We start from the raw sequence: 24,684 nt of genomic DNA on the forward strand, positions 1-24,684 counted from the left end.
AAGGATTAAAAAAGGAAAAATATTTAAAAAAGAAAAATATTTTAAAAGGAAAAGGATTAAAAAAGGAAAAATATTTAAAAAGGAAAAATATTTTAAAAAGGAGAAAGATAAAAGGGGAAATATTTAAAAAGGGGGAAAATTTGCAAAAAGAAAGAAGATAAAAAAAGGAAAGGGAAGGAAAGAGAAAGAAAGGAAACGGGAAAAAAAGAAAACAATAAAGGAGAAACGAAAAAGCGTGAGAGAAGAGAGAAAGGGAATTAAATTGGACAAGGGAGAAAAAGAGAATAAAGGAAAAGGGAGAAAGGGAAGAAAAGAGGAAGGGGAAAAGGAAAGAAAGAGGGAAGAAGGAGAAAAAAAGAGGAAGGAAATAAAGAAAGAGGGGGGGAATAGGAAAGAAGGTGGGAAGAGGAAGGAGGGGGGAAAGGAGAAAAAGAGCACAGAAAATAATCATATTGTTACAGCCTCAAGTAACATTATTTCAAAATCCTTTGGGGTACTGACACGTACCTCACGTGAAGGCAGCTTATTTCATTCCCCAAGTTAGACAGCTACAATCCCAGCGCCCTTCAGACCGTAGTTATTGCTGGCATTTAAGCCCCTCTCGCATTAACAACAGCAGAATAAATTCAAAAAGCAAAATTTCTACAGCTTGCATAGGTCCCTGTTTTCCTTCTCGCTTTGAGAACACCTGGATGCCTCACTCCCCTCTCTCCACCCCCGCGGCTGCAGGTGGGCACCAACCACATTTTCCACACTGGATTTGTTAAACCCGCTCGAGAGAGATGCAAAAGCCGCTGGCACCGGCGATGGCACCAGCTCAGCATCAGCCCGAGGAAATCCTTCTCGGTTATTTCACAAACGCCAGTGCACCTTTAGGAAACGTTTTATATATAAATGACTGTTTATATAACACGTGCCTGTATTTATATGCACACATCCTACATGTATATATACACACACTCACAACTAATAAGCAGCTTTCTCCTCCCTAAGAGCAGCAACACAGCTCCATTTCAACAGGCAAACAACTGCACCCGATAACATCTCCCTTCGAATTTCCAGAGAAAACAACTTTTTTTTTTCCTCCAAGAAGCGACCGATTTTCCTTCCAATCTCGCTGCACAAGTACAGCACCAACCCCATGCACTGTGTGTGCAGTGATGTCTGTGTGTGTGCACACAGAAGTGCAGAGCTCGCACCCAGTTGGCTGCTTCCCCCGTGCATAATAATAACAATAATAACAATAATAACAATAATAACAATAATAATAATAACAATAACAATAATAATAATGGGGGGAGCTGCCAGGGGAACCAGGAGATGTCCCAGTCAGCCCACTGGTTTGCAGGGAGAAAACATCTCAAATTCAAGCCCCGCGACCTGCTTTGTGCTTTGCAAGGGACGCGGCTGCCTCCCTGGCTCGCATTTATTGCGCTCGTTTCCACTAAATTATTTGGTAGAATAGGAATAAAGTTAATGGATATAATTGACACAAGAGGAATAACGCCCTCCCTTGCTGTCTTTGCCCACCAGCAGACCCGGGCTGGCTCCGTGCGCAGGGTGGTTTGATCGATGCTCCGGGGGTGGTGGGGGGACACAGCCGCGGGGTCCCCTCCTCTCCACCCCGGGACCACCCCAGGGATGCACCAGCCTCAATACAAACCGCTCCCCGGGGCATGGGGGGTAAGTTTGGGAGTCACGCCCCTCCCCGGGGTGATGTGCCTCCCTGACTCCCGCCGGCGGCTGCCCGGTCGGGGATTTGGCCGTATCCCATTAAAACCCGTGGGCAGATCCGCAATCCCCCGCCTCCCCACGCAGCCTCCCACGCACGGGGACCCGAGTGATGGCCTGGCAGGGGCCCCACGCCCCCGCCGCCACCGTGATTTATTAGCGGCGGGTCCAACCTCCAGCCCTGCTTCTCCCCGACGGGAAAAAAATTAAAGAAATAAGGATGGAAACGAAACAAACGCGCCGGTGGCCTCAGTAATCCCTCAGACCGCAAAAACCCCTCTGAAACCAAGCGGGGGGGGATGTGGGGGCAGCGGCGGGGGGGACGCGCTCCCCGGCGCGCCCCCAGCCCGGCCCTGCCAGGCACCGCGGTGCCGAACCGGCCCCTGTTTTTGGGTTGCGTTTTGCTCTTTTAAGGGGAAGGGATGGTCACCCGCGGATGCTGCAGAAAGGGTTCCCGGGAATGCGGGTGGAAAACCGGAGCACAAAGGCGGCCCCATTTACACACACACCCCCCGCCCCAATACCGGAGCCTGCACCGAACCCAAAGAAAGCAACACATTGGGGATTCCTTAAAAAGTCTTTCTGCGGGGAGAAAAACATCATTCCTTCGCATGCAAAAACCCTCCAATTCATTTCTCTGCTGCGGGCAAACGACTTTCCCAGCGGCGATTAATCACTCCCCTCCCTCCAGCCCCTTGGCCAGAGCCTGCCGGCACCCGGGCACCGTTCCCACAGGCTTTGGCACAAGTTTTGACTTCGGTGAGATTTGCAAAACAATATTCATAAATAATATTTGGAATTTTATTTTTAACAGTCCCGTCTGCAAGGCTGAGCTAGGTCTGTCGGGGGCGGGGGAGGAGGGGCTCAGCTCCCCAAAATCCTGCAGAAGAGGGTGATGTAAAGAGGATGCTGTAGGACACAGTCACTGCTAAATAAGGTGGTTAAACTGAGAGGAAAATCTGCGATTTAATAGCGATTAGAAATTAAAATGTCACGGATTTTCCTCGCACATACGATGAAATACCGAGGGGCTGCTGGGGGCTGGGAGGAGACCCCGGCTCCCCCTTGGGAAGGGGTCCCCTGCCCAGGTGCAATTTTCTTTGGCCCAGAGGGGACTGTGTACTGTGTAACTGGGGCAGGATCAGGCCCCAAAGCTGTCACGACATGAAAGCAGGTGGCTGGGAGCTGGCAGCGGCCGCGGGGATCGGGCTGGGGCAGCGGGAGAACCACAGAACGATGGAAACTTTTATAGCTGCCCACCCTCCTCTATTTTACTTCTGCGGCTGTTTTCCGCACTTAAATAAACAATGATAATAGTAATAATAGCAATAATAAAAATAATAGCAATAGTAATAGTAGTAGTAGTATAATAATAATAATAATATCTCGTTGGATTCTTTCCTGCTAATTGCTGACATCCATCAGTCGGTACAGGAATGACAATGTCACGGGCAGGGGAGTTTGGTGGACCCCAGAAGGGCCAAACCAGGAGCTGTGCTGGGGCGATGCTGCTCCAGAGTGATTTAGGCGCCTCATTTCTCCCTAAATCAGGGGGGGCCCGAGGCCGTAGAAGTGACCTTGCCACTGGGAACCGCTCGGGATGCGGCCGTGGGACAGACCTCGGCTGTCCCCGTCCCTGTCCCTGCACCGGCGCCGGCTCTATGCTCCTGAGCGGGATTTTTCTTCCTCTCTGCTGCGGTGAATTACAGCTAAACGGGCCCACCTGCCCCCCTCCCGGAGCCCAACAACGGGACCGAAACGGGGGATAACGGGGACAGGCCTCCCCCAGCAGGATGGAGACCGGCCGCCAGCAGCCTCAGGCAGGGGCACCGGCCTCGCTCCCCGCCAAACACCCACGGAAAACGAATTACAGCCGCCGGGGGGGGGCCGGGGGACGGTGCAGGGCTCGGAACGGCGAGGGAGGCTCTGGGGGGCAATGGTGAGAGGTGGGGGGGGAACCCAGCCCGGAGCGGGCAAGCGACAGGGTGCGCACCCCCCGTTACCCAGTGTGTCCCCCGAAATACGGCCGGACCCCGGCCGGGCTCTCCTGGGGCTCAGGCCCGTTTCTACCCACGCCGCTTCCCGAGCTCTCCCCCCTCGCCTGGGTCCCTCCCCTAAACTTTTCCGGTGCCTCTCTGGGGGGGCCGAGCCTCGCCCGACTGCCACCGGCGGGGTCCCCCCGTTCCGGGCCCGTAGGGACGGCCTGGGTCTCGGGAACCGTTTGGAAACGAGGAGAAAATAAAATAAAATAAAATAAAATAATAATAATAATAATAATAATAATAATAATAATAATAGTGATAATAATATCCGCGGAGGCCACGTCTGCTCGCCTACGCACCGGCCACGGCCGCCCCCCGCCATCCATAGGGGGTATCCATAGGGATGCGTATGCTCATAGGCTCCCCCCGCGTGGGGCTCGGCGCTACAGGGAAGGGGGGGCCGACGGTCTCTATGGCTCACACCCGGCTGCCGGCGCGTCCTGCTCGGGTCCATCCACCTGTGGGGTCCATCTGCCCGTGTGCGCGCACACACACACACACACACACACGCGTATCCTATTTGCACCCCCACGAACGCGCTACCTGTAGCTGCTTTTTGGACAGACACGGCGGCACCGCTCCACGCCGCCCGGCCGGGCTCGCCATCCCGGCATAACCCGCACGCACACCCGCGGGTCCCTTCCCATCGCCGCCGTTCGCTGCCTTGTCGCGATAAACGATATAAGCAGGGTGTCGTGCGCTGCGGGCCGGGGGTGCGCGGGGCCGGGAGGGGATCGGGGCCACGCACACACATAGACAGACACACACGCAGACAGACACACACACACACAGACACACACACACGCACTTGTACACGCACAGTCGGAGCCGCGGCCGCACCGTCCTCCCCATCGGGGCCGGGCCCGCATTCCCCCGGGGCACCGCTCTCCCTCCCGCGCGCTCCAAATTTTTACGTCCATTAACGGTGCTACACACTGGGAAAAACAAACGGGAAGGGCAGAGCCGGGAGCGACCGGGAGCGGAGGCACCTGCACACCCGCAGGGCGCTGCCCCGCCGGCCCGGGGCCGCCCTTGCGGCACGGAGCGAAGGAGAGAGAAGAGAAAATGGTCCTTACGTTGCACCGGCACACCGAGGATCTCGGGAAGCCCCTTGACAGCCCCTTCGGCAGCGAGCGCGGAGCTTTGCATCATTTTATTGGCCCGGGGGGCGGCGGAGGGGAGCGAAGAGGGGCGGGAGAGCGGCGGGCCGGGCCGGCGGAGCCCGGCGGCGGGAGGTGGCGTGTCCCGGTGCCGTGTCCCGGTGTCCCGGTGCCGTGTCCCGGTGCCGGTGCCGCCTCCCATTCATTCCCCTGCGGGGAGCGCGCGTGACGTCACCGCCCGCAGGGGGGCGGGGGCGGGGCGGGCCGCCCGCGGCCAATCAGCGCCCGCTCCGCGCCGGAGGGGGCGTGGCCTAGTGGCGAGGAGGCGGGGCTTTCTCATGGGGGCGGGGCCTGCGGGGAAGGGGCGGGGTCTCGAGGTGCCCCGGGGCCGGGCCGGCCTCCAGCGGCTGTCGCGACACAGCGCTGTCCCGACATGGTCCTGTCCGGTGCCAGGGAGCTCTGTCCGGCCGAGCCTCTGCTGGGAGAGTGAAGAGCCAAAGGCCGTGATCTTTGCTGTCCGGGCTCAAGGACCTTCTCACACTCCATGGAAGGTGTTGGCAAGTCCCCACTTTGGGCATACAGCTCCAGCCCTGTCCCTCCTGCTGCTGGGAATGGGGGCGTAGTCAGGGGGGCACCTTTCCTTGCTCCAGCAGACACTGGCACATCGCCATCCCGTTGCTACCACGCCAACACCAGTTACTGCCCGGTGACTGGTACCTCCTAATATCAGTTATTGTCCGGTGGCTGGTAACTCCCATGGCAAGCTCTGCTTCCACAGGGCACTGTAACACTCACTCGGAGCCCTTCCCAATTGTGGTTCCCTCAGGGACACACCTGGGCATGGAAAGAGCCAGCCCAAGTCCACAGCATGCCCAGTCTGACAGCCCAGCTGGCAGTGGTGGTACAAGGGCGGTGATGCCAAAGCCACGGGGCAAAGGGATCGGCGTGGCTATGGCTCCCAGGAGGACCCTCACGGGACTTTGCCCAAGGAAAACCCTGTGCCACCAGAGGGGCAGCAGTGGGGCGGTACCTGGTGGCAAAGGGCTGAGCAAGGAAGTTCAGTGAAACGCAGATGAAGTTAAGCCAGAGTGGGTGCCTCGAGCATCACCTTTCCTGGTGCTCATTGTGTCACCGGCTGGGAGACAACGGTGCCAAACAGCCCCGATGTGCTGGGACACCCTGCTCTGCCTGGCCGAGGGGTGCTTAGAGCACTGGGCAGGGTGGAACCCCCGAGGTGACACACGTGGCAGTGCTGGGAGGGGTGTGGGAGGATGCTCACCCAGCCGCCCTCAGCACGTGTGCCCTTTCCATGCCTTCATTTCCACTTTGAAATGCGAATTAGGAAAAGGCTTTTCCCATCTGAAAAAAACCTGAACCACCCCGTCAGGAAATGTGCGTGTGGGAGAAGCCAGCACCTCGGGAAAAACTGGTTAAAAATGAAAGTAATAGAACTTAAAAAATATGTTAAGCCTGAGGGTTCCTTAAGAAAAAAATTAAGTTTTTCTATGAGCTGTTGAGTTTTGACCCCCAAATCTTCATTTTTTACAAGCAATACCCTGCCAGGCTCATCTCACGCCTCTGGGCAGAGACTGGTGCACACTCATTGCAGGAGATGGCTCACCCCGCACTCCACAGAGCCCCAAAATCGACTTCCCACGGCGCTGGAGATGAACCTCATCCTCTCCCATCCGATTCCCTCCCCTTCTCCCCTAAATCAAGCTCCGGCTCTTAAGTGCATTAAGCACAACCAGCCCCCGCCACCCCCGGCCACCTGCGCTCCGCAGCCCCTCGGGACAGGGGTCACCGCCCCCCCAGTCCCCAGCCAGCCGGAGTGTGGCTCCCAGCAGGCAGAAAGGCGGGTCCCTAGGGCAGATTTACGGGAGAAGTTTAGCCGGATGTGCGGACAGACGGACAGACGGACGTTGCCCCAGCGCCTCCCTGTCCCGCTGCTTTGCATTTCCAACCTATTTCCCTAATTATTCCACCGCTGCTGGGAGTCATCTCAGACCCCCAGCTCTCCGGCACGCTCTGATTTATCTCTCAGCCGGGATAACAGCTCCCCCCACCCCCTTCTCCTCGGGGAATTCAATTTTCATTCATTTTTCTGCTTTGCCAGATTGATCCAGCCCCCTCTGCCCCGCTCGGGATCACTCATGGCAGCGATGAGTGGGCACAGGGAGTCGCACAGCGCCGAACCCTCACCTGGGGGGAGCATCGTGCTGCAGGGGGGGCTCCCACCACTAAAAAAATACCCCACCAGCATCTTCCCCCCTGCTTGCTCACGGCTCACCACATCTTCCCGGCAGAGCCTTCATCCCTTCCTCTCCTTGTAGTACTGCTTTGTTCCCCTCCGTCCTTCCTGCTGTCCATCTGTTCTTCATGTTGGTGGGGGGTTTTTTTGGTCCCTTTGGGTGTTTTCTAGGTCACTTCTGGGCTTTTTTGGGTTTGCTTTCCCCAGCATACAGTTATCTCAGCACATGAGGAGGAGGGGACTGTGGAGATGGGCACGAGCTCCTTGACCAGCAAACCCCCTCAGTGCCACCCAAAATGCTGCTGGGTCCTCCCTGGTGCTGCCCAAGGAGGGAGGTTACAGGTGATGGGTGTGAAAGGCCCCCCTTCAGGCTTTCACCTCCTCCCAGAGCTAAAACAGAGCCAAGGGGCGGTGCAGAACAGTTGAATGTCATAATTTTCATCAGGTTGCATTTGTGAGGCAGTCTGGGGGGGGCTGGCCCCGCTCAGTTGCCCCACTTCCACCTTGGCATTGCCCAAACCCCTCTGGCCCTGCAGCTGGATGAAGACACAAGCAGTGTGAGGCAATGATGCAAAACCCTCAGAGGAGCAGGGACGGTGCTCCTGCACCTTCCCTACCGGGCTTAATCATTAATAAAATGCAGGTAAACCCCAGAGCTGTGCCGAGACACGGACCCAGCCTCCCCTTTTGTGCCCCAGCACTGGGCACGTTGGAATTGGGGCTGGTTTGGGCAGCGTGTCACCGAGGGGGACATCGGTGCATCGTTCCCTGATGCAACAGGGGAGTTTCGCGGCAGAATTCGGGGCGGGGGGTGTAAGGAAAACCCACTCCTGACCCAGGCTGGGCGGTGCAAGCACAGCTGTGTCCCTCGTCAGCAAACTCCGAGTAGGTTTGGAGGTGCTGGGGAGCTGAGCCAACAGCCAGGCTTTGTGCCACCCGTGCAGTGAGTTTGTCAGGTCTCAGCCCAGCCCCCTAGAGTCCCCTTATGTGACAAAACCAGCTCTCCTAGCCCAAGAGGGGAGACATCCTTACAGCAACAAAGCTGCCACAGCCACCCTTAGGCATGGGGCCACCTCCCCTCTGGGCAGCCCCGGCCGCAGCACCATAAACCCCCACCACTCCCCACCTTCTGATTTATCCCAGTAATTACCCCCTCCCACATACATCTCTATTGCCAGGGGTGGCCTGGAGCGAGGACGGGCATATTGAGACCCGGGTACTCACCAGCAGCCGGAGAAAGCCTCTCCCCTCGCAGGCACGGGGCGTCACTAATTGTAATTGAAAATTAATTGGCGCTCAGCGAACCCCCGGTGATTTTACGGCCGGAGCGCGGGTGGAGAAGGGATGCCGGCGGAGAAAGGCTCTTGCCTGCGCCGAAGAGGGAAAGGGAAGAGGGGCAAGGCTGGAGGGAGCGAGCGCCGAAGGGGTGGGAGGGTGGCTGGGTGTGTGTGGGGGGCGGCCACCGGCCTCGTGGAAAATTAAATTGCACTTGAGGGTAAATTGTATTAGGGAACAGCGGCCGCCTCACGCCAGCCTGAGGCCATTTGAGTAATTAGCCCCAGGGACCCCCCGGCTCGAGGCAGTGCCGGGAAGGGGTAACTCCATCGGGGAGGGCACCTCGCGAGGCTTGGTGTGGGGATCCCCCAGGACAGCCTGTCCCACCTGTGAGTGTGGCCACGGCACTGTTTGATGCTCCCCCTGTGCCAGGGATGGGGTGGAGGCCTGTCCCCAAGTCACCATCCTGAGGGGGGGACACAGTGTGGGGGCCACCGAGCTCTGCCGCAGCCTCCTGCCTGCACTGGCCCCTTTGTGCCCTGAAGTGGGGTTCCCCAGGTGTTGGAGGGGGACACTCCGGTGCCACAGCCCGGAGAGCCGGGGCCGGGAGGATTGGGACTGCACCAAACAGGATTACGGAAAGTCTATTTACTAGACTCTCTTTTTCCTGCGTGCACGGAGCTTTACGCCGCGGGCCTGTCGGGGGTGCTAATCTGGGCATCCCGCTAACCCCCTTCCGGCAGCGCCCACCTCCCCAGCCCTAATCCCCCACACCCTCCTGCCGCAGCCCCCCGCGCACCCACCTACAGCGCCCCCCTGCCCACCCCTGGCACTCCCACGGGGATATTTTGGGGCTGAGGTAACCGCGGGCAGCCCCACATCGCAATCCCTCCGTCCCCCACAGGGGAGCAGCTGGCGGGGAGGGGGTGCAAGGGAGGTTATTGATGTTGGGGGTGAACGCCTCAGGGAAATCAAGGAGAAGGAGGCAGCAGCGATGAGACCTTCCCCATCCATCACCCGGTGGTGGGCAGGGCTGGAGGGACACAGCCCCCCCTCCACGCTGGGATGAGGCCACTGAGTACCCGGCAAAGGGACATGGCCAAGGCCAAGTGGGCCAGCAGTGGCGGGACCGGGGTGCCAGCACCACAGCCCCCGGAGGTGTGACCACGCACAGGGATTGAAGAAGGAAAGACCGAACAAGGGAATTCATTTCAAGGGCAGGAAGAAGGAAAGGATGGAGGAGGCAGAGCTCCCGTGCCTGGGCAGGAGCGGAGCCAGCCGCTCCCCTCCCCTTCCTGCCAGACCTCGCCTCCCACCTGGGCAAAGTGAAGATATCAAGAAAAAGGCTCCAAATCGGATTGACACCCCCCCTCCCCCTTAATAAAGTTTATTATCGGCCGGGCTCTAATCCTTTTAAATCCCCCACGCGGGGGGATGGGCCAGGATTAGGGGAGGGCAGCGTAATCCCAATGAATTTGTTACAGGGGGATTTAGGCAGCGCCGGGAGAGCAGATGGCCCCAGCCCTGGCTCTGGAAAACAACCATTTTCTTTAATGATTCCTAACAAGGATAAAAGGGCAGAGAGAATCGGGGACAGGCACAGGGGGCCCACGCCCACAGAGATCCTGCTCCCCAGGGATACCGTGTGTCTCCCTGCTTTGGACCACGGGCATGGCCAGCACTGAACTGCAGCTCCACAGCTTGTGCCAACTTTTTTCCAGCAGCTTCCTGGTCCCCACAGATTCTCTTCCCCTCACTCTGCCTGAGGAGAAATCATGAGCCACACCAGGGACAAGGGCACGCCACCTGTATGAGGGGGGAGGAGGAGAGGGAGAGGGGGAACAGCTACAGGTGCATCTCAAAGCAAAAAGCAGGAGAAAATGTACAATCGTAATTAAAAATATTTAAAGGATTTTTAAACCAAGTGCTCTTCTCAGGGCGATGGGGAAGCTGGAGAGGGGACGGCAGGAAGGGAAGATGGCACCCCACTGTGCCCACACGGCAGGGACCAGGCAACACAGCAGGACAGGCTTCGGCAAAAATAATTTATTCCACTAAGACAAGCAGAGAACGAGCAACAGCACAGGGAGGCGGCGAGGAAAGGTGTGGGGATCCGGGCCCTGTCTCAGAAGGGGACACAAAATGCAGCTGAACCCATGACTGCTGCCCCCACTCATCAGCCCCCACTTTTGGGGGGTTAAACTCCCATCCTCCTGGCCCCACTAGTGGTTACACCCCGAAGGGCTGCTCCTCAGCACAGGACTGGGCTTCCCAGTTTGAAACCAGCCCAGTGTCTGGGAGCTTCCAAGGGCAGCTGGGTGCCAAAACACAAACCACTGTTTGCGTCCCAGCTCCTGCATGCCCAAAAACATGGCACTGTGACCTGAGAGGGGGATGCTCCAACACCTTCCCCCCAAAAACAGCCCTACACCCTCCGCCCCCTACCACGGGTGAGGTGACTGCCGTGACTGGGGCAGCTCCCAAGGGGGATGCGCCAAACCCCTTCCCGCTGGGGGACAAAACGCTGGCCCAGCGGCGCTCTGACTCAGCCCACCCTCCCTACGGACAGCCCCCAGCCCCCCAAACCCCTCTCAGGCCATGGGGAAGCCAGGGCGGCCTTTCCGGGCGCGGGTGCGGAGGCGGAAGAAGGTGTACATGGCCAGAAGGCACATGGAGGAGAGGAAGTAGAGGGCGATGCAGAGGCTGATGTCCAGGCGGGAGAAGCCCAATCCAAGCACCCGCAGCCAGGGGCTCCTCCGCAGGCCCTCCCCGACATCCTCCTCCTCCTCCCGGAGCACGATGCTGGGCGCCCGCCGGCGCTCCCTGCCCTCGTCCCGGGGCAGGGCGATGGTGTCCCGCTTGCTGATCCTGCGGCGCCGGCCGGACGCGGCCCGCAGGGCCTGGGTCTTGAAGTGCTGGTCGCTGAAGGAGTCCAGGTCCACGATGTCGTCGCCCATCTTGGGGATCAGCCGCACGATGCTGGGGCGCCGCGGCTCCGCGAGGGCCGGCCGCCCCGCAACCCTCGCCTCGCCCTCCGTCTCCTTGTCCTCCACTGCCTCTTCTCTCCCCCTCTCCACTCGCGGGCCCTCGGTGCCCAGCCTGGCTCCGGTCCCCTCCCTGGCCCCGGGGACGGGGTCGGGCTCGGCATAGTCCATGTAGATGTTGGCCGGGGAGAAATGTGCCTTGAGGAAGGTGACCACGGCCGGCTCCTCCCAGGCATGTACCCCCCGCTCCTCCTTGTGGCACTGGGGACACATGTCCGGCGGAGGCCACTGCAGCTTGGGGAACTTGGGGTCCTCTGTGTCACCTCCTGCAGGGACCAGAGCCAGTGAGGGGGTTAGAGGGGACATGTGACACCCTCCCCCTGTACCAGTATAAACACGCTGGAGAGTCTAGCAGCTGGGGAAGGGGACATTTGGAGGAGCCATCCTGGGAGGAGGGGTCCTCCAAGGGCATGTGGCAGCTTTGGGGAGCTCCCTTCCGGGAGCATGTAAGACCCAACTGCATCTCCAGGGCGGCCTGAAGCTGGGTGACCAGCTGCTGTCCCCTGTGATAGGGGACAATGGGATACTCCCACCGCTGCCCCCTGCAGCCATTTGCCAGATCCATCCAGGAGCAGGGATGTTCCTCCCCCTCACCTCCCCTTTTCCATGGGGAAGTTGCTCCGACTCCCCTCCTGGCAGCCCCCCTTACCCGCCAGGCGAGCGTTGACCTCGTTGTGGTGGGACCAGAGCCAGAGCACGGCCTCCTCCCGGCTCGACACCCGGTCCATGGACTGGGCCGCCATGGCCTCGAAGTGCTCGGCGCATTCCTGGCAGCCGAAGAAGTGCCGGACGTAGCAGCGCATGGTGCTCAGCACCTCCAGTGGCAGCTCTGGGGGGAGGCAGAGGATGGAGGGGGGGAAAAGGGAGGGTGAGCCCAAACCCCACAGTGCCACCAACTGCAGTCCCACAGTTGAGGTGGCAACCCCACACTGGGACTTTGTGTCTTTTGTGCCCCCTGCAAACCTGCCTCCGGATGAGATGAAGAAAGGGGGAAACAAGCCTGCACACAGCACCCCTGCCCATGCCACGGCCCACCCAGACACATCCTGTCTGAGCCCACTTCCCCCAGGGATGCCAATACCTTTGTCAGGGCCGTTCTTGGCAGCCTGGACGGTCAGCAGGTGGAATATGGTCCAGAGCCCACAGGGGTAGCCACGGAAGTGGCGTTCGCTGCCCTGGCAGCCCACCCAGGTCACGTTGGTGGGGAGCACGGCGGGGCTGGAGGCCTGGTGGACAGACAGACAGGTATTGCCAGCTGGGGGACAAGGGGCAGGGGTAATGAGAGCAGGGGCCGGGGTCCCCATGGGCATCTTACATCTTTGTTATTCTTCATGGCCTCCTTCAAAACATCGCGGGGCAGCTCGGGCTCCGTCCAGTTCCTCAGCCAGCCATCCAGGGTCTGCAGGTAGGTCTGCACGCAGGGGCGCCCGGGGAAGTACTGCAGAGAGGGGAGAGGGCTGAGGAAACACAGACTCCATGCTGGGAGCAGCAGGGCAGCCTGCAGGCACAGCCGGCTCACCAGGACAGGCACTGGGCAGCACCAGCATCCTCTGTGCAGGAGGGCAGCAGCGTCCTGGCAAGGTTTTGGTGCCTGTGTCCAAGGGGCTGGGGGCTGTGCCTTGTCCCCCCATGGCTGGCAAGTCCCCTGTGTGCGTGTTCAGGCTCCAAACCTCAGCCCCAACTGAGGGAGGCAAAAAGCCACTCTGACCATAAGTCTGGCAAAGCCGATTAGCAGCTGCACTTTAAAACCACTCCAGGGAGAGGGGCCAGCCCGTGCCACTGATGGATGGACAGACAGACGGACCGAGGATGAGACCAGGAGCACACAGGAAAAGTGATGGGGTAGTGAAAGAAAGGAGTGTTTTGCTGAATCTGACCTGTTATTTCTGGGCCTGTGGGGAATCACAGTGGAAGACCCAAATTCACAGACTTCATCTGTGACCTGATAGTTCTGCTGCAAAATGCACTGTCACCCTGGCTCCTGGGACAGGAGAAGGCTTTACCATGCAATTCCCTGCTTTCCAGGCTTCTTTCCACTTCAGGATTTTTACCTCTCTCCTTGCCTTTAAATATCTCTTGGCATTGCAACAGTTAAGGCTTGGACCTGCTGGCTGAGCTCCCCCAGGCTAAGCCTGGGCTGGCAGCAATCCTGGGGATGCTGCTCCGTCCTGTGGAGGAGTGCAGGAACGGCAGCGCTGGCTCAGCATCCTCGGGGAAGCACCAGCATTCACCACCCACCACTACAGCTCACGGAGGGGAAAGTTTGCAGGAAGGATTAACAGTGGATCAAATAAAACCACTGCTGCTCCCCACCACCCCAGTCAGGGAGCTGGTGTGATGGAGGCTTGTTTCCCTAACTCTGTGGTTCTCATTAAAGGGAGAAAGAGCAAGGGTGATGGCTGGGGGCAAGCACAGGAGGAGCCACATGAAGTTCTGAGCTGAGGACTTAAGGCTTGTTGCACCAGTGGCTCATGTTTGGAGCTCTTTCCTGGGGAAGAGCAGACAGGGGTGGGAACAGGGTGTGTCTTGCACATGTGCAAGGTCCAAACTGAGCATGAGACCATGTGTGACAAAGGAGGGAGCAAAGAAAGTGGGCATGGCCGGGTGAAGGTCTGCCAAGGAGCCCAGGCTGTGACAGGGATGGGGATGGGGACAGGGCTCCTGCAGACCTAGTGGCAAAACCTCAGCCAAATGCAGCACTCAGTCACAGCAAGAAATTAAACTGCCCTGCCTGTGCTGGTTCAAAACTCCCACTCACTTCAGCTTCACCAAGCCCAACAGAGAAGAATAAAGGAGACCTTAAATTAGGCTCTTCTGGAGTCTGACTCGGAGCAGGAGTCCCTTTCCTGGACTGTTATCAAAGGAGCCTGCAGAGATCAGCTCCTGCAGCTGAGCATGGAGATCAGAGAGACAAACCCCTCTGACCATCTCTGACAACCCAGCAGGCAACAGCCTCTCTTCTGAAAAGACTTGCTGCCTCGACACCTCCTGCGAGTGCCAATCGTGCTCTGCCCACCAAAGCAGACACCCCACATCTTGTCTGAAACACTCCAGCACCCTCTCTTGGCTCTTATTGGGACTCTGGGCTGAAACTGGACATCCACAGGGGTGGGGACTGTCTGACAGCAGCCGTGGGATACGCTGAGCACCAGGACACAGGGCTCACACCCAAGGCCGCCACGCTTCGCTACCCGCGAGCACCGGGACGTGGTGACCCGTCCCCTGCGCCTGCATTTCGCAAACAGCTCCTCTCCCAACACCGAAAGCTCCTCACCTTCACCAGCGCGGCCACGTAGCACTTGAAGGCGGCCAGCTGTGCTCCCGACAGCGCCGAGGCTCGCGCGGCCTCCACCCGCAGCGAGTAGTGCAGCGCGGACTCCAGGTCGGCCATGTACAACTTGGAGCTGGGGAGGGCAGCGCAACATCAGGGCCCATCAGTCCCTTAACCCGCACCCCCAGACACCCAGCCGCGACTCGGGGCTCTCCCAGGGGAAGGCACGGTCCCAGCCCTTTGCCCACCCGTGGCCAAGGCACCTCCTCCTCCTCCCCCCAGCCCCAGGTTGCCCGGGATGGTGCCGGGGGGTCTGACCGGTCTGCGCGGATCAGCGGGGCCGCGTCGGTCTCGTTGGAGGGGCTGCTGGTTGTGTTCAGCTTGTAGGAGCCGCGGGTGATGCCCGTGAGCGTGCGCAGGTAGTAGGTGTAGAAGGAACGTGCCTCGATGTGCCTGCAAGGAAGGAGAGGCTGTGAGCACGTCCCTCTTCCCTCCCAAACAGCCCCTGACCCCAAGGAGGAAGCAAAGGAGACGAAGGCGTAGCCAGACAGGCAATCAGATCTGGGGAGTGCATGTGGGGTGGTCTGTACTCTCCACTTGCCCTGGCAGTGGGTATCCTGACACACAACCTGCAGCAGAGTTGAGCCCCAGGCAGGCATGCCACGCCACGCCACCTCCAGGTAGATGTGGTGTGGGGATGGCTCAGTCACAAGCCATTTTCCCTTCTGCTAGCTCCAAGCAGGGCTGGCAGTTCTGTTCAGTGCCCACCAGCAATCCTCTGCCAGCCTCCCCAACCCAGCCACTGTCTCCTTCCTTCCTAATGAACTTTCCAACAATTACAAAGGAGCACAGAGAGATGGAGCACAAGCATGGCACCCCACCAGCACCCCCAGACCCACCCCGCCGTGTCCCACACTCACACAGGCAGGCGGGAGAACGAGCCGTTGCGGAAGAGCAGGTATCCAGAGGGGAAGGTGGTGACCCCGAACTTCTCCACGAGCTCCTCCTCGCTGCTCAGCACCCTCCTCACCGCCACATTCTCATACTGCAGCATGTCCAGGGCCACCTGCAAGCCCCAGGGTCAGATGGGGGGGGGCGGAGGGACCTCCAGCCCCACCAGGGATGCAGCAGGGCTGTTTAATGCCCTGTGTAACTTTGCACCTGCTAAGCCACGTGCAAGCTGAGCAGGGAGCCTGCCTGGAGAGAACTTCCCTGCCAAAGGCACCCAGGAGTTATCGGGCACCAGGGACATGTGCTCCAAGAGACATGGGGGATAAAGGCAGCTGTACCCACCTCTCTGCCCACGAAGGAGTTGCTCTTCTCAAAGATCAGCGCCAAGTACTGGTCCTTGTTCCTCTGGAAGAAAGTGCGAACCTCCTCCGCGCTGCAAGAGAGAGGAGGGCGGCAGCAGGTGCCTCAGCATCAGCAGGATGCTCTGCCCTCCCACTCAGAAGGAGCAGGACTGAGATCTGGCAGGGAATGCTGGTGCAGGTTCAGCCCCACCAAGCCAGCAGTTCTTCCCTGCTCAAGTTTCCAGCCCAATTTTCTGCTCCGGTACACAGGCTTTGAGAAAACCCACTGGGATCAACCAAGGAGGTGAAAAACAAAGCACAGGCAGGGCAGGAGGGAGCTGCACACTCATCCAGGGGATAAAATAGCAATGAACCTGAACCAGGGCTAGTGTTTCTTTTTGGCTAGGACACAGAGGCACCAGAGACCTGAAGCAAAAGCCCAGCTCAACCATTGCTTTGGGAAATCCAAATGCTCCCTCCCAGGACAGTGGAGCAACTGCCTTGTCTGGCAAGGACAACTCAGATCTCAAAAACATTGTACAGAATCAAGGAAACCCTTTTTTGGAACAGTAAAAACTCCTAATGGCAGAAGCCTCACTTAGCATGGCACGGCACTGCCATGTCCCCAGGAACTGGGGGTCCAGGAATTGCTTGCTCTAATTAAGGTTGATAAGCAGGTTCGTTAGGAGATGCAACAACATGGCCCATCTCATCTGGGCCACGTAAATGGCTCTGCCCTGGCCAGGTTATCTGTGTCTCCCTGGGACATGGGTGATGCAGTGGCTGCTCCATGCTTGGTTTTGGTTCAGGATTTCCCAAGAAACCTGCTCCCTATGGGACAGAAGCCACCAGAGCCACCCCCATATCCCAGTGCCCCTACCTGGCCGGCTCCAGCGGAGGACAGGCAGGTGGCCAGGAGTCCTGGCTCTGCTCAAGGTTGGTGATGATGGCATGGCGCAGGTCCTCGACTGTGGCACTGGGATCTGCAGGGGGACAGGATGCCAAGGGGTCAGTCCTGGGGAAGCCAGTCCCATGGGCTGAGGCCAAGGGGAGCTTCTGGGAGCTGACTCCCACCGGACTCCCCAGTATCCCAATGCATGGGGTGTGGGGGCAGCAGGGACATTCACACCCAGGGTACAAACCCCCGTGGCTCTGAATACTCACTGGTAATCCTTATCCCATCCTCTGCCTTCTTGCTAAAAGCTCTGAAGAACTGAAAGGGAAAAAAAAACCACAAGGGGAAACTGGAGTGAGTGTTTGGAGTGGGACGGGGGGCAGTGCAGCCCAGCAGGCTGAGGCTGTCCATAGACCAGCTCTGCCTCAGTTTCCCCACAACACTGCAGCACACCAACTGTCACCAGCCACCACAGAGGGAGCTCCCCGACTGCGTTCCCATCTTTTGAGGCATCCTCGGAGGGGAGGGCTGCAGGGGAGGCTGGGAGCCTGTCCAGCCAAGGGCTGAGCACTGGCAGGCAGTAGAGCAGGTGTCTCCAGGGGTCCCACGGAGGCAGCTGGAACCTTCCCAGTCCTGGAAACCACTGTCTCTCTGCTCCAGAGCTCTGCCAAAGCAGGAAACAGGGGGTTTCCCCCCTCCTGGCCTCCCACAGTGGCTCCAGTGCCCACAATACAGCCACAGCAGCGACAGCAGGTTGCATCAGCCAGGTGTTTGCTTTGCAGGCTTGGCTGGGAGCAGGGACTGTTTGCAAAAGGTGCTTGGCAGGGACAGGGGACATGAAGCAAGTGACTTCTTGCTGTGGACACATCAGCACATCTCCCTGCCCTGGGAGATGCTTCTGTCAGTGTCCCAGGGCAGTGGGTGTTCAGTGAGACCCCAGGGCAGGACTGGGACCAAGCCAGCCTGCCTGGAAAAGCCCCAAATCTGACCCCATCTTGAGCTGACCTGTAAGCTGAGACTGATGGCATGTCTGATAAAACCCTTTTCCCTACCCAGTTCCATCTCAAGGCAATCCTGGTTTTAACTGCCAGGTTTAGCACCTGGAGTGTTTTTGCTTCACTGCTTGTGTTGGAGCAAGGCTCTGTTTGCAGCGGGAAGTGCTGCAAACCAGTGTATCGACACAGCTACAGGGCTGGGCACAGGCCCAGGAGGAGGGATGGCACCCTGCCAGCCACCGCAGGAGGCTCCCAGGAGACACCACCTCCTGCAGCATCCCTGCACCCTCCTACAAAACCTGCCCCTGCAACCTCTCTCTGCCCTCCAACAGCCTTTCCCAGGCATTTTCAACTCAGGATTCAGACTCTCCCCTCCTAGGAGAGATCCAGCCTCTACATTTCATCATGAAGCAGCATTTTGGTTTTCCCCCACCCTGTTGCTCCATCACCCAGCAGTTGTGCAGGCTGCAGCCCGGCCACAGCTATGTTTTGGGGAAGGGCAAAACAGCTCCAGCCTGCACAACCCCAAAGGGAATATTTTGGTCCAATAGCCCTGTCGATCTCATTGAGCAAGAGCAGGACAGGCCAAACGGCAGAGCACAGTGAAACCCAGGAAGTGCCCGGCACACACGGCCCTCACCTTCATCGTGGGGAAGCCGGTTATCCCAAAATCGGAGCACACTTGCTGGTTGTCCTCGTCGGCACAGTCGATGGCCGCCAGGATCACCGCAGGCCTCCACTCTGAGGGGACAGAGGATGAGGTCAGCTCAGCTCAGCCCCTCTGTGGCCCCAAAAATTGCCCTGCTCCTGGCAACTGCTGTGGAGACGGCAGTGATCTCCCACTGTGACGGTGGCACAGATCCTCCTGTCCCAAAAATCACTGCTCGCCCTTCGCAGGATACCGACTAATGCTTTCCAAGCCCAAACATCCAGAGCCATGGTCCATGCTGGTGTTTGGTGCCCTACTTTTCGGGCAGCAGGAAGAGGGAAAGCTGTGTGAGGCGGGACCTGGCTTTGCACGCCCTGCCCTCGCCAGTGCGGGAGCTCAGGCAGCTCTGCCCGACGGTGCCTTGCCCAGCTGGTTCTGCCTGTCCAGCCTCTGCCCCAGCTCCTGGGAAGAGGCCACCGGGAGAAGGGGAGGGATGGCTAACCATGGCTCAGGGAGAGCAAGGGACATGGGCTCCATCTCATCTCACCCCAGACCAAGGTCGATAACTGAGAGGGACCAACCCAAAACCAGCAGCCAAGACAAGGCACTGCAGCAGAGAACCCCTGGTTTCCAAGCATCCCCCCTTTGTGACTGTCCACCACCTCCCCGGTGAGGACCAGCAGGTTCCTGGGGTAAAACAGATGGAGAAATGGGGGCATGGCTGGCTCTGAAAACTAGAAGAAAAATGGAGAATAAAGCTCTGAAATGGCTTCTTTTTAGTGTAAAGGACACAAGCTGGAGAACACCCAGGCTCTCCTTAGAGCGGGACAGGGAGGGACACAGTGCCAGCACATGGATGGAGCCCGTGCTGCCCCAGGCTGGAGCACGTTGGAGGTGGAGACCTGCTGGGATCGTCCTGTGTCTCAGATGACAGGGCAGGTGAGGCGCTTCCCACTGCCCTGGCACCCGTGGCACAGGAGGACTGGTGACAAGCCCTGCTGCACGGAGCCAGGTACGCTCCTGGAATCATCTGCACGTGGTGCCCGCGGGTCACCCTGGCATCCTCCCTGTCCAGCCTACTCCTACAAAAATCAACCCGTGGGAACGGGCAGCGAGGATGCTGAGCAGCACGGGGGCGGCTTCCCCTCCCTGCCTCCACGGGCACACCGTCCGCGGTCCAGTCTCCGGAGCGGGGAGCCCTGGGGTAACCCTGTTCTGGAGAGGGGCCAGGGGAGCCGATGTTCTCCCCGCAGGGCCCGGGCACGCACCCCATTCCTCACATCCTGCCCCGCTGGGGAGCGCTGACGGCATCCCCGGGGAGGGACGGCATCCCCTCGGAGGGACGGGATGCCCGCCCGGCCGGCACCCTGACTCACCCGGCAGCGACCGCGCTGTATCAATTACGGCAATAACAGGGAGCAGCCCCGCGCGCCCCGGGATGCCGCGGGAGGCAGGATGAGCCCTGCCAGGATGAGGGGCACGGCAGCGGCGTGCACGGGTCGCCAGGCGGGGCTGGGCACCAGCCAGGCCAGGCATCAAGGTCAAAGCCGGGAACAAACCAGCTGGGATCAGTGCCCAGCGCCCTGCCATCCATATCCATGTGGGCACCGGGAGGAGCGGGGCTGAGGGAAGGTCTGGGGGGCAGCAGGACCCCCCCCTATGCCTGGGGCGGGCTCAGTCTGGGCTTCTCCCAGCTGAAGGGTCTCCAGGGATGCTGCTAAGCCAGGCCTGGATATCATGGGGAGGCCCTGGGCACCGTGGGGGGGCTGGGCCTTCCCAGCAGGCTGCCGCTCCAGGGGGGCTGAGCCGCAGGGGGGGTTTGGGGAGCTGATGGAGGGTGGGGCAGAGGGGATGGAGGGGTGCTGATGGGGAGAGCGCAGAGAGGATGAGGGGATGCTGATGGGGACGAGGACGCAGGGCCAGGGATGCAGAGAGGATTTAAGAGTGTGGGTGGAGAGGAGGAGGAGGATGATAGGACAAGGCCGCAGGAGGGATTTAGGGGCGCTGATGGGGCTCTAGGGGCACAGGGAGGATTTGGGGGTGCTGACAGGTGAACAGACAGCGATACGGGGGGAATTTAAGGACGCAGGGGCAGAGGCACGGGCGATTAAATGGGGTACTGACAGAAGAGATCAGAGACGGGGATAAGGGGCGGGGGCACAAGGGCACGGGCACAGGGAGGGTTGGGGGGCGCTGATGGGGGGCCAGGCGGGCATGAGGCGAAGGGGGGGGCGGCGACACAGCGGGGCCGGGGACTCACCGCGGATGTCGTGGGCCAGGGCCCGCCATGTGGGCGCGAAGTGGACGCAGTGGCCGCACCAGGAGGCGAAGAACTCGACGGCCCAGGCGCTGGAGGAGCCCAGCAGCCGCCCCTCCGCCTCCGGCCCCAGCAGCTCCAGCGGGTCCGAGGGCGAGTAGAGGCGGCCGGGCCGCGCCGCGGGCAGCCGGAGCAGCAGCAGCAGCAGGAACGGCAGGAGCAGCGGCGGGAGAGCCGCCGGCCCCCCGCGACCCCCGGCCCGCGCCCGCCGCCGCCACATCGCCCGCCAAGGCCGCCCGGAGCCGCCCGGAGCCGCCTTTAGCGCCCGGAGCCGCCCTTGGCACCGCCCCTGAGGCGGGGCCGGGGCGGGGACACGGCGGGGGACACGGCAGGGAACCCCCTCGGCACCCCCACGGCGGGGGGGATAAGCCCAAGGACCCCCTCAGCCCCCTCACAGCACGGGGGGAGCCCCCAGTAACTCTCCAACCTCCCCTCAATGCCCCCACATTGTGTGTGTGGGGGCAATACCCCGCACAGCTCCCCCAAATCATGGGGAAGCCCCAAATACCGCCCCAGCTCCCCCTTGGTGCTCTCACATCACAGGGGAGCCCTCAATAACCACCCTCCAGCTTCCCCCCGGTGCCCCTACATCGGGGGGGAGCCTGCAATGCTCCCCTTGATCCAGTTACCCTCCCTTAGGGGGCAGATGGCATAATATGATAAAATTCTGATAAATCGAGGAATGCCCAGGGAGGTGGTGGAGTCAGTGCCTGGAGGTGTTTAAGGAAAGAGTGGACATGGACTGGACTAGTTGATATGGGTGTGTTTGGTCACAGGTTGGACTCGATGATCTTGGAGGTCTTTTCCAACCTAATTCATTCTGTGATTCCGTAATGGCAACGGCAGCTGATTCAGCCCCAAAAACTGCAGTGCCACCATTACAGGCAGTGTCTGACATCAGCCAGTGTCACTGGGGCACTACCCAACAGGCAGCCTAAGACCCCTCTGCCCCAACTCTGCCAGGGATGCCCAGCAAGGATACCCAGTCACACCCCCAAAATCCAGCTCCTACGTCCAGAATAAGCAGCCTTCCAACCCCAGTAGGCCCTTTAAGGGAATGGGTTCAAACTCAGAGTAGGTTTAGGTTAGGAAAAGCAGAATCTTCCCTGTGAGGGTTGTGAGGCCCTGGCACAGGTTGCCCAGAACAGCTGTGGCTGCCCCATTCCTGGAAACGTTCAAGGTCAGGTTGGCCAGGGCTGGAAACAACCTGGTCTAGTGGAAGGTGTTCCTGCCCATAGCAGGGGGGTTGGAACGAGATGTTCTTTAAGGTCCCTTCCAGCCCAAACCCTTCTAGGACTCCATGATTCCATCCTCCCCAGGGCCGTGCCTTCCCTCACGCACACACCCACGTCACCGGCTCCCAGGCGGAAGGTGCCCGTTGCTCAGAGCCCCAGGGCAGAGCCGGGCACTAGAGAGGTGGACACAGCCCCAAAATCCAGCCCTCCACTCCCTCCCCAGCCCCTGAGGCCAAGGGAACCCCCAGCACTGGGGGTGCTCATGGCTGCTGAGGGCTGGTTGCTGGCTCTGTCCCCAGGAAGGCCATTATCCATGCTGAGCCCCACCTAGGTATTTTAGGCGGACTTGCCATGCTAGAAAAACAAGCCTGCCAGAGCCAAGCCTTGCCGGGGCAGCAGAGGGCAGGGGCTCCACACGGGGCACAGCTCTGGGGAGTGACAGGGCCCCCTGAGACAGCCTGGCTTGGAGGGACAGAGCCTGGTGGACACAACCGGCGGGATTGCTCCCACCCATATTCTGCGGGTCCAGGCTGATGGGAATGGGGCAGAAGATGGTCTGCTCCAGCCCTGCCAGCTGTAATTAAATGCTTAAAGGATTATCACACCTCACCATCCAACCAGGACTGAGAGACATACAGCTCGGTGCAGGGCTGCTCTGAAAGGTGGTCCCTCACTACTGACAGAGACCTTGCCAGGACTTGTCTTCATCCAGCTGGTGATTAAAAGACAAAAATCCCCTGTTTATGGATGTCATCACCGTTATCTTACCCTGGGTCAAAGCCTTTATATTCAGGGCTCATCAACTTGATTAGGTTATCCAGGGGAAGGAGAGGTGCTCAGCACCAGTGTAATTGCCAGCATCCTCCCCATCCAGCTCAGTCCTTCCTCCGAGGCAGCCCAAATTCCTTGAATCCTTTTTTAGATGCAAAAGCAGCATGAACCCTTAAGGTGCAGGGGCAAGAGCCCACACCCCAGGGCTCCAGCTCCTTTTGGGGTGAGCCACACCATTGCTCATCCGCTGAAGCCCTGGGGTGGGGATGCTCCTGCTTCCTGCTGCCCCAGGAACAGCGGGGACTGCCGACCCTACTGCCCAGCTGGCACGTCCCATCCCCAAGGCTCCCCAGGCAAAAGCCTCCTTCAGCGGCGGGGTATGGAGTTTTCCAGGCACAGGCTTGCCCCAAAAGCCTTTTATTTTTCCTTTTAATGCTACTGCAAAGCAAGAAAGGAGGCTTTTCTTCCACCTGAAACTGGGAAGAGACAGATTTTCATTGCAGAACACCCTGAGACAGGGCATGGAAAGTCAAAGATGAAGCAGAGATTCTGAAACAACCCTTTTTAAGATGGATTTGAGAGTAACTAAGATGAATTAAAAGCAATCAAGGAGCAGTAGAAGTCTGGGGAGGTTTTAGAAACACCCTCCCGTCGCCGTCTGCCTTTTTGTCCTCTCTGGCTGCCAGTGGAGCCTGCAGGCAGCAAAGCCATGGGATGGGTGCTGGGTGACCCTGGATGCCTGGCTGCTGAGCCTCAGCCAGCCCTGAAGCCCAGTTTTAGGCTTCCATGGCACATTTAGGAAGCTGATTGGTTTTCACAACCAACTCTTCAGCGCCCAGCTCAACATTCTTAACTTTGGGAAGAGTTGTACTTCACTCCTACATAGCAAGGCCATGGGCTAAGGATGACCACAGAGGTTCCCATGCTGCACAAGTCTCTGTGCAGCAGCTGAGCAGTGGCTTTAGTTCATTAAGTTCATCAACTCTAAAATCTCCTTTCCCAGACTAACACCCAGCAGGAATCTCCTTGAAGTCAACGAGGCGTGGGCAACATCAACAGGCTGAGAGCCTCAAAGGCCGCCACGATCTCACCAAAATCATTTCAGCCCTGCAGAACTTGTTTCGTGCACCCAAAATGGATTGTTTTCACACACACAAAGCTACCCAAGTTGCCTCTGTGCTGAATTAGAGAGGAGAAAAGGAAAAAGTAGTTGGGTTTTATGTATTCAGCCCTTGAAGTGATGGAAAGGACTATCTTTCAAAGAACGGAGAAAGGCTTTTATCGTCCATTTTTGAAAGCATGAATCTGCCTGCAAAACACCAAAGGCTCAAAATGGCCAGGTGAGCCAACCCAGGACCTTCTTCCTTCTTTTTGGTTGAGAAGGTTCAGGGCCAGGGAGATCCTGAAATGGACTTTCTTCCTTGAAAATTAAAGAACACATTCCTACCTAATTGTGTGATTCCAGGAACTGACTCCGAGGAAAACACGCAACCAATGCAAGACTCATGATAGAATCATGGCAACTCCGTCACCCAGCACTGGCATTTTGGAGGCTGTTCAGAGAAGTTTGCATCCAACTGCCCCATAAGCACCTTGGAAATACCAGTTGCAGAGGAGGCTTAACAGTTTTCCTCTCCAGCTTCACAAGACGGGAGTGATGAACTCAGTGGAGCCTTCCTTGATCTGCAGCACAGCACTGCTTAAAGTGTGGTCCTTCTGTAAACAAAAGAAAAAGCCTCATTTCCCCGATTAATGTCTCCAAACAGCCTCAGAGAGTGAGTGAAAATTGTGCCACCTGCCATCTCCCTGACATTCC

The 24,684-nt window shown here is 58.8% G+C and overlaps 2 protein-coding genes across 2 annotated transcripts in view; both read right to left on the bottom strand.

The window, feature by feature from the left end:
* The window catches only part of LHX4 (LIM homeobox 4), an 11,432-nt gene extending 6,494 nt beyond the window's left edge, over positions 1 to 4,938 (bottom strand). Inside the window, exon 1 of the mRNA XM_017815691.1 lies at positions 4,850 to 4,938. Coding sequence (XP_017671180.1) covers positions 4,850 to 4,925 — 76 coding nt within the window. The 5' untranslated portion in view covers positions 4,926 to 4,938. The remainder of the gene's footprint in view (positions 1 to 4,849) is intronic.
* A 5,492-nt stretch (positions 4,939 to 10,430) lies between these two features.
* QSOX1 (quiescin sulfhydryl oxidase 1) lies at positions 10,431 to 21,110 on the bottom strand. The gene is made up of 12 exons (XM_017815935.1): positions 20,806 to 21,110; positions 18,537 to 18,637; positions 17,171 to 17,219; positions 16,887 to 16,989; positions 16,008 to 16,098; positions 15,635 to 15,780; positions 15,033 to 15,167; positions 14,718 to 14,847; positions 12,759 to 12,881; positions 12,525 to 12,669; positions 12,093 to 12,272; positions 10,431 to 11,709 (listed from the first exon to the last, which is right to left on the bottom strand). The coding sequence occupies exons 1-12, from the start codon at positions 21,080 to 21,082 to the stop codon at positions 10,991 to 10,993; spliced, it is 2,199 nt and encodes a 732-aa protein (XP_017671424.1). The 5' UTR covers positions 21,083 to 21,110; the 3' UTR covers positions 10,431 to 10,990.
* Positions 21,111 to 24,684: the final 3,574 nt, after the last annotated feature.

The sequence above is a fragment of the Lepidothrix coronata genome, unplaced genomic scaffold (assembly GCF_001604755.1).
Source record: "Lepidothrix coronata isolate B3197 unplaced genomic scaffold, Lepidothrix_coronata-1.0 Scaffold52, whole genome shotgun sequence".
Lineage (NCBI taxonomy): Eukaryota > Metazoa > Chordata > Aves > Passeriformes > Pipridae > Lepidothrix > Lepidothrix coronata.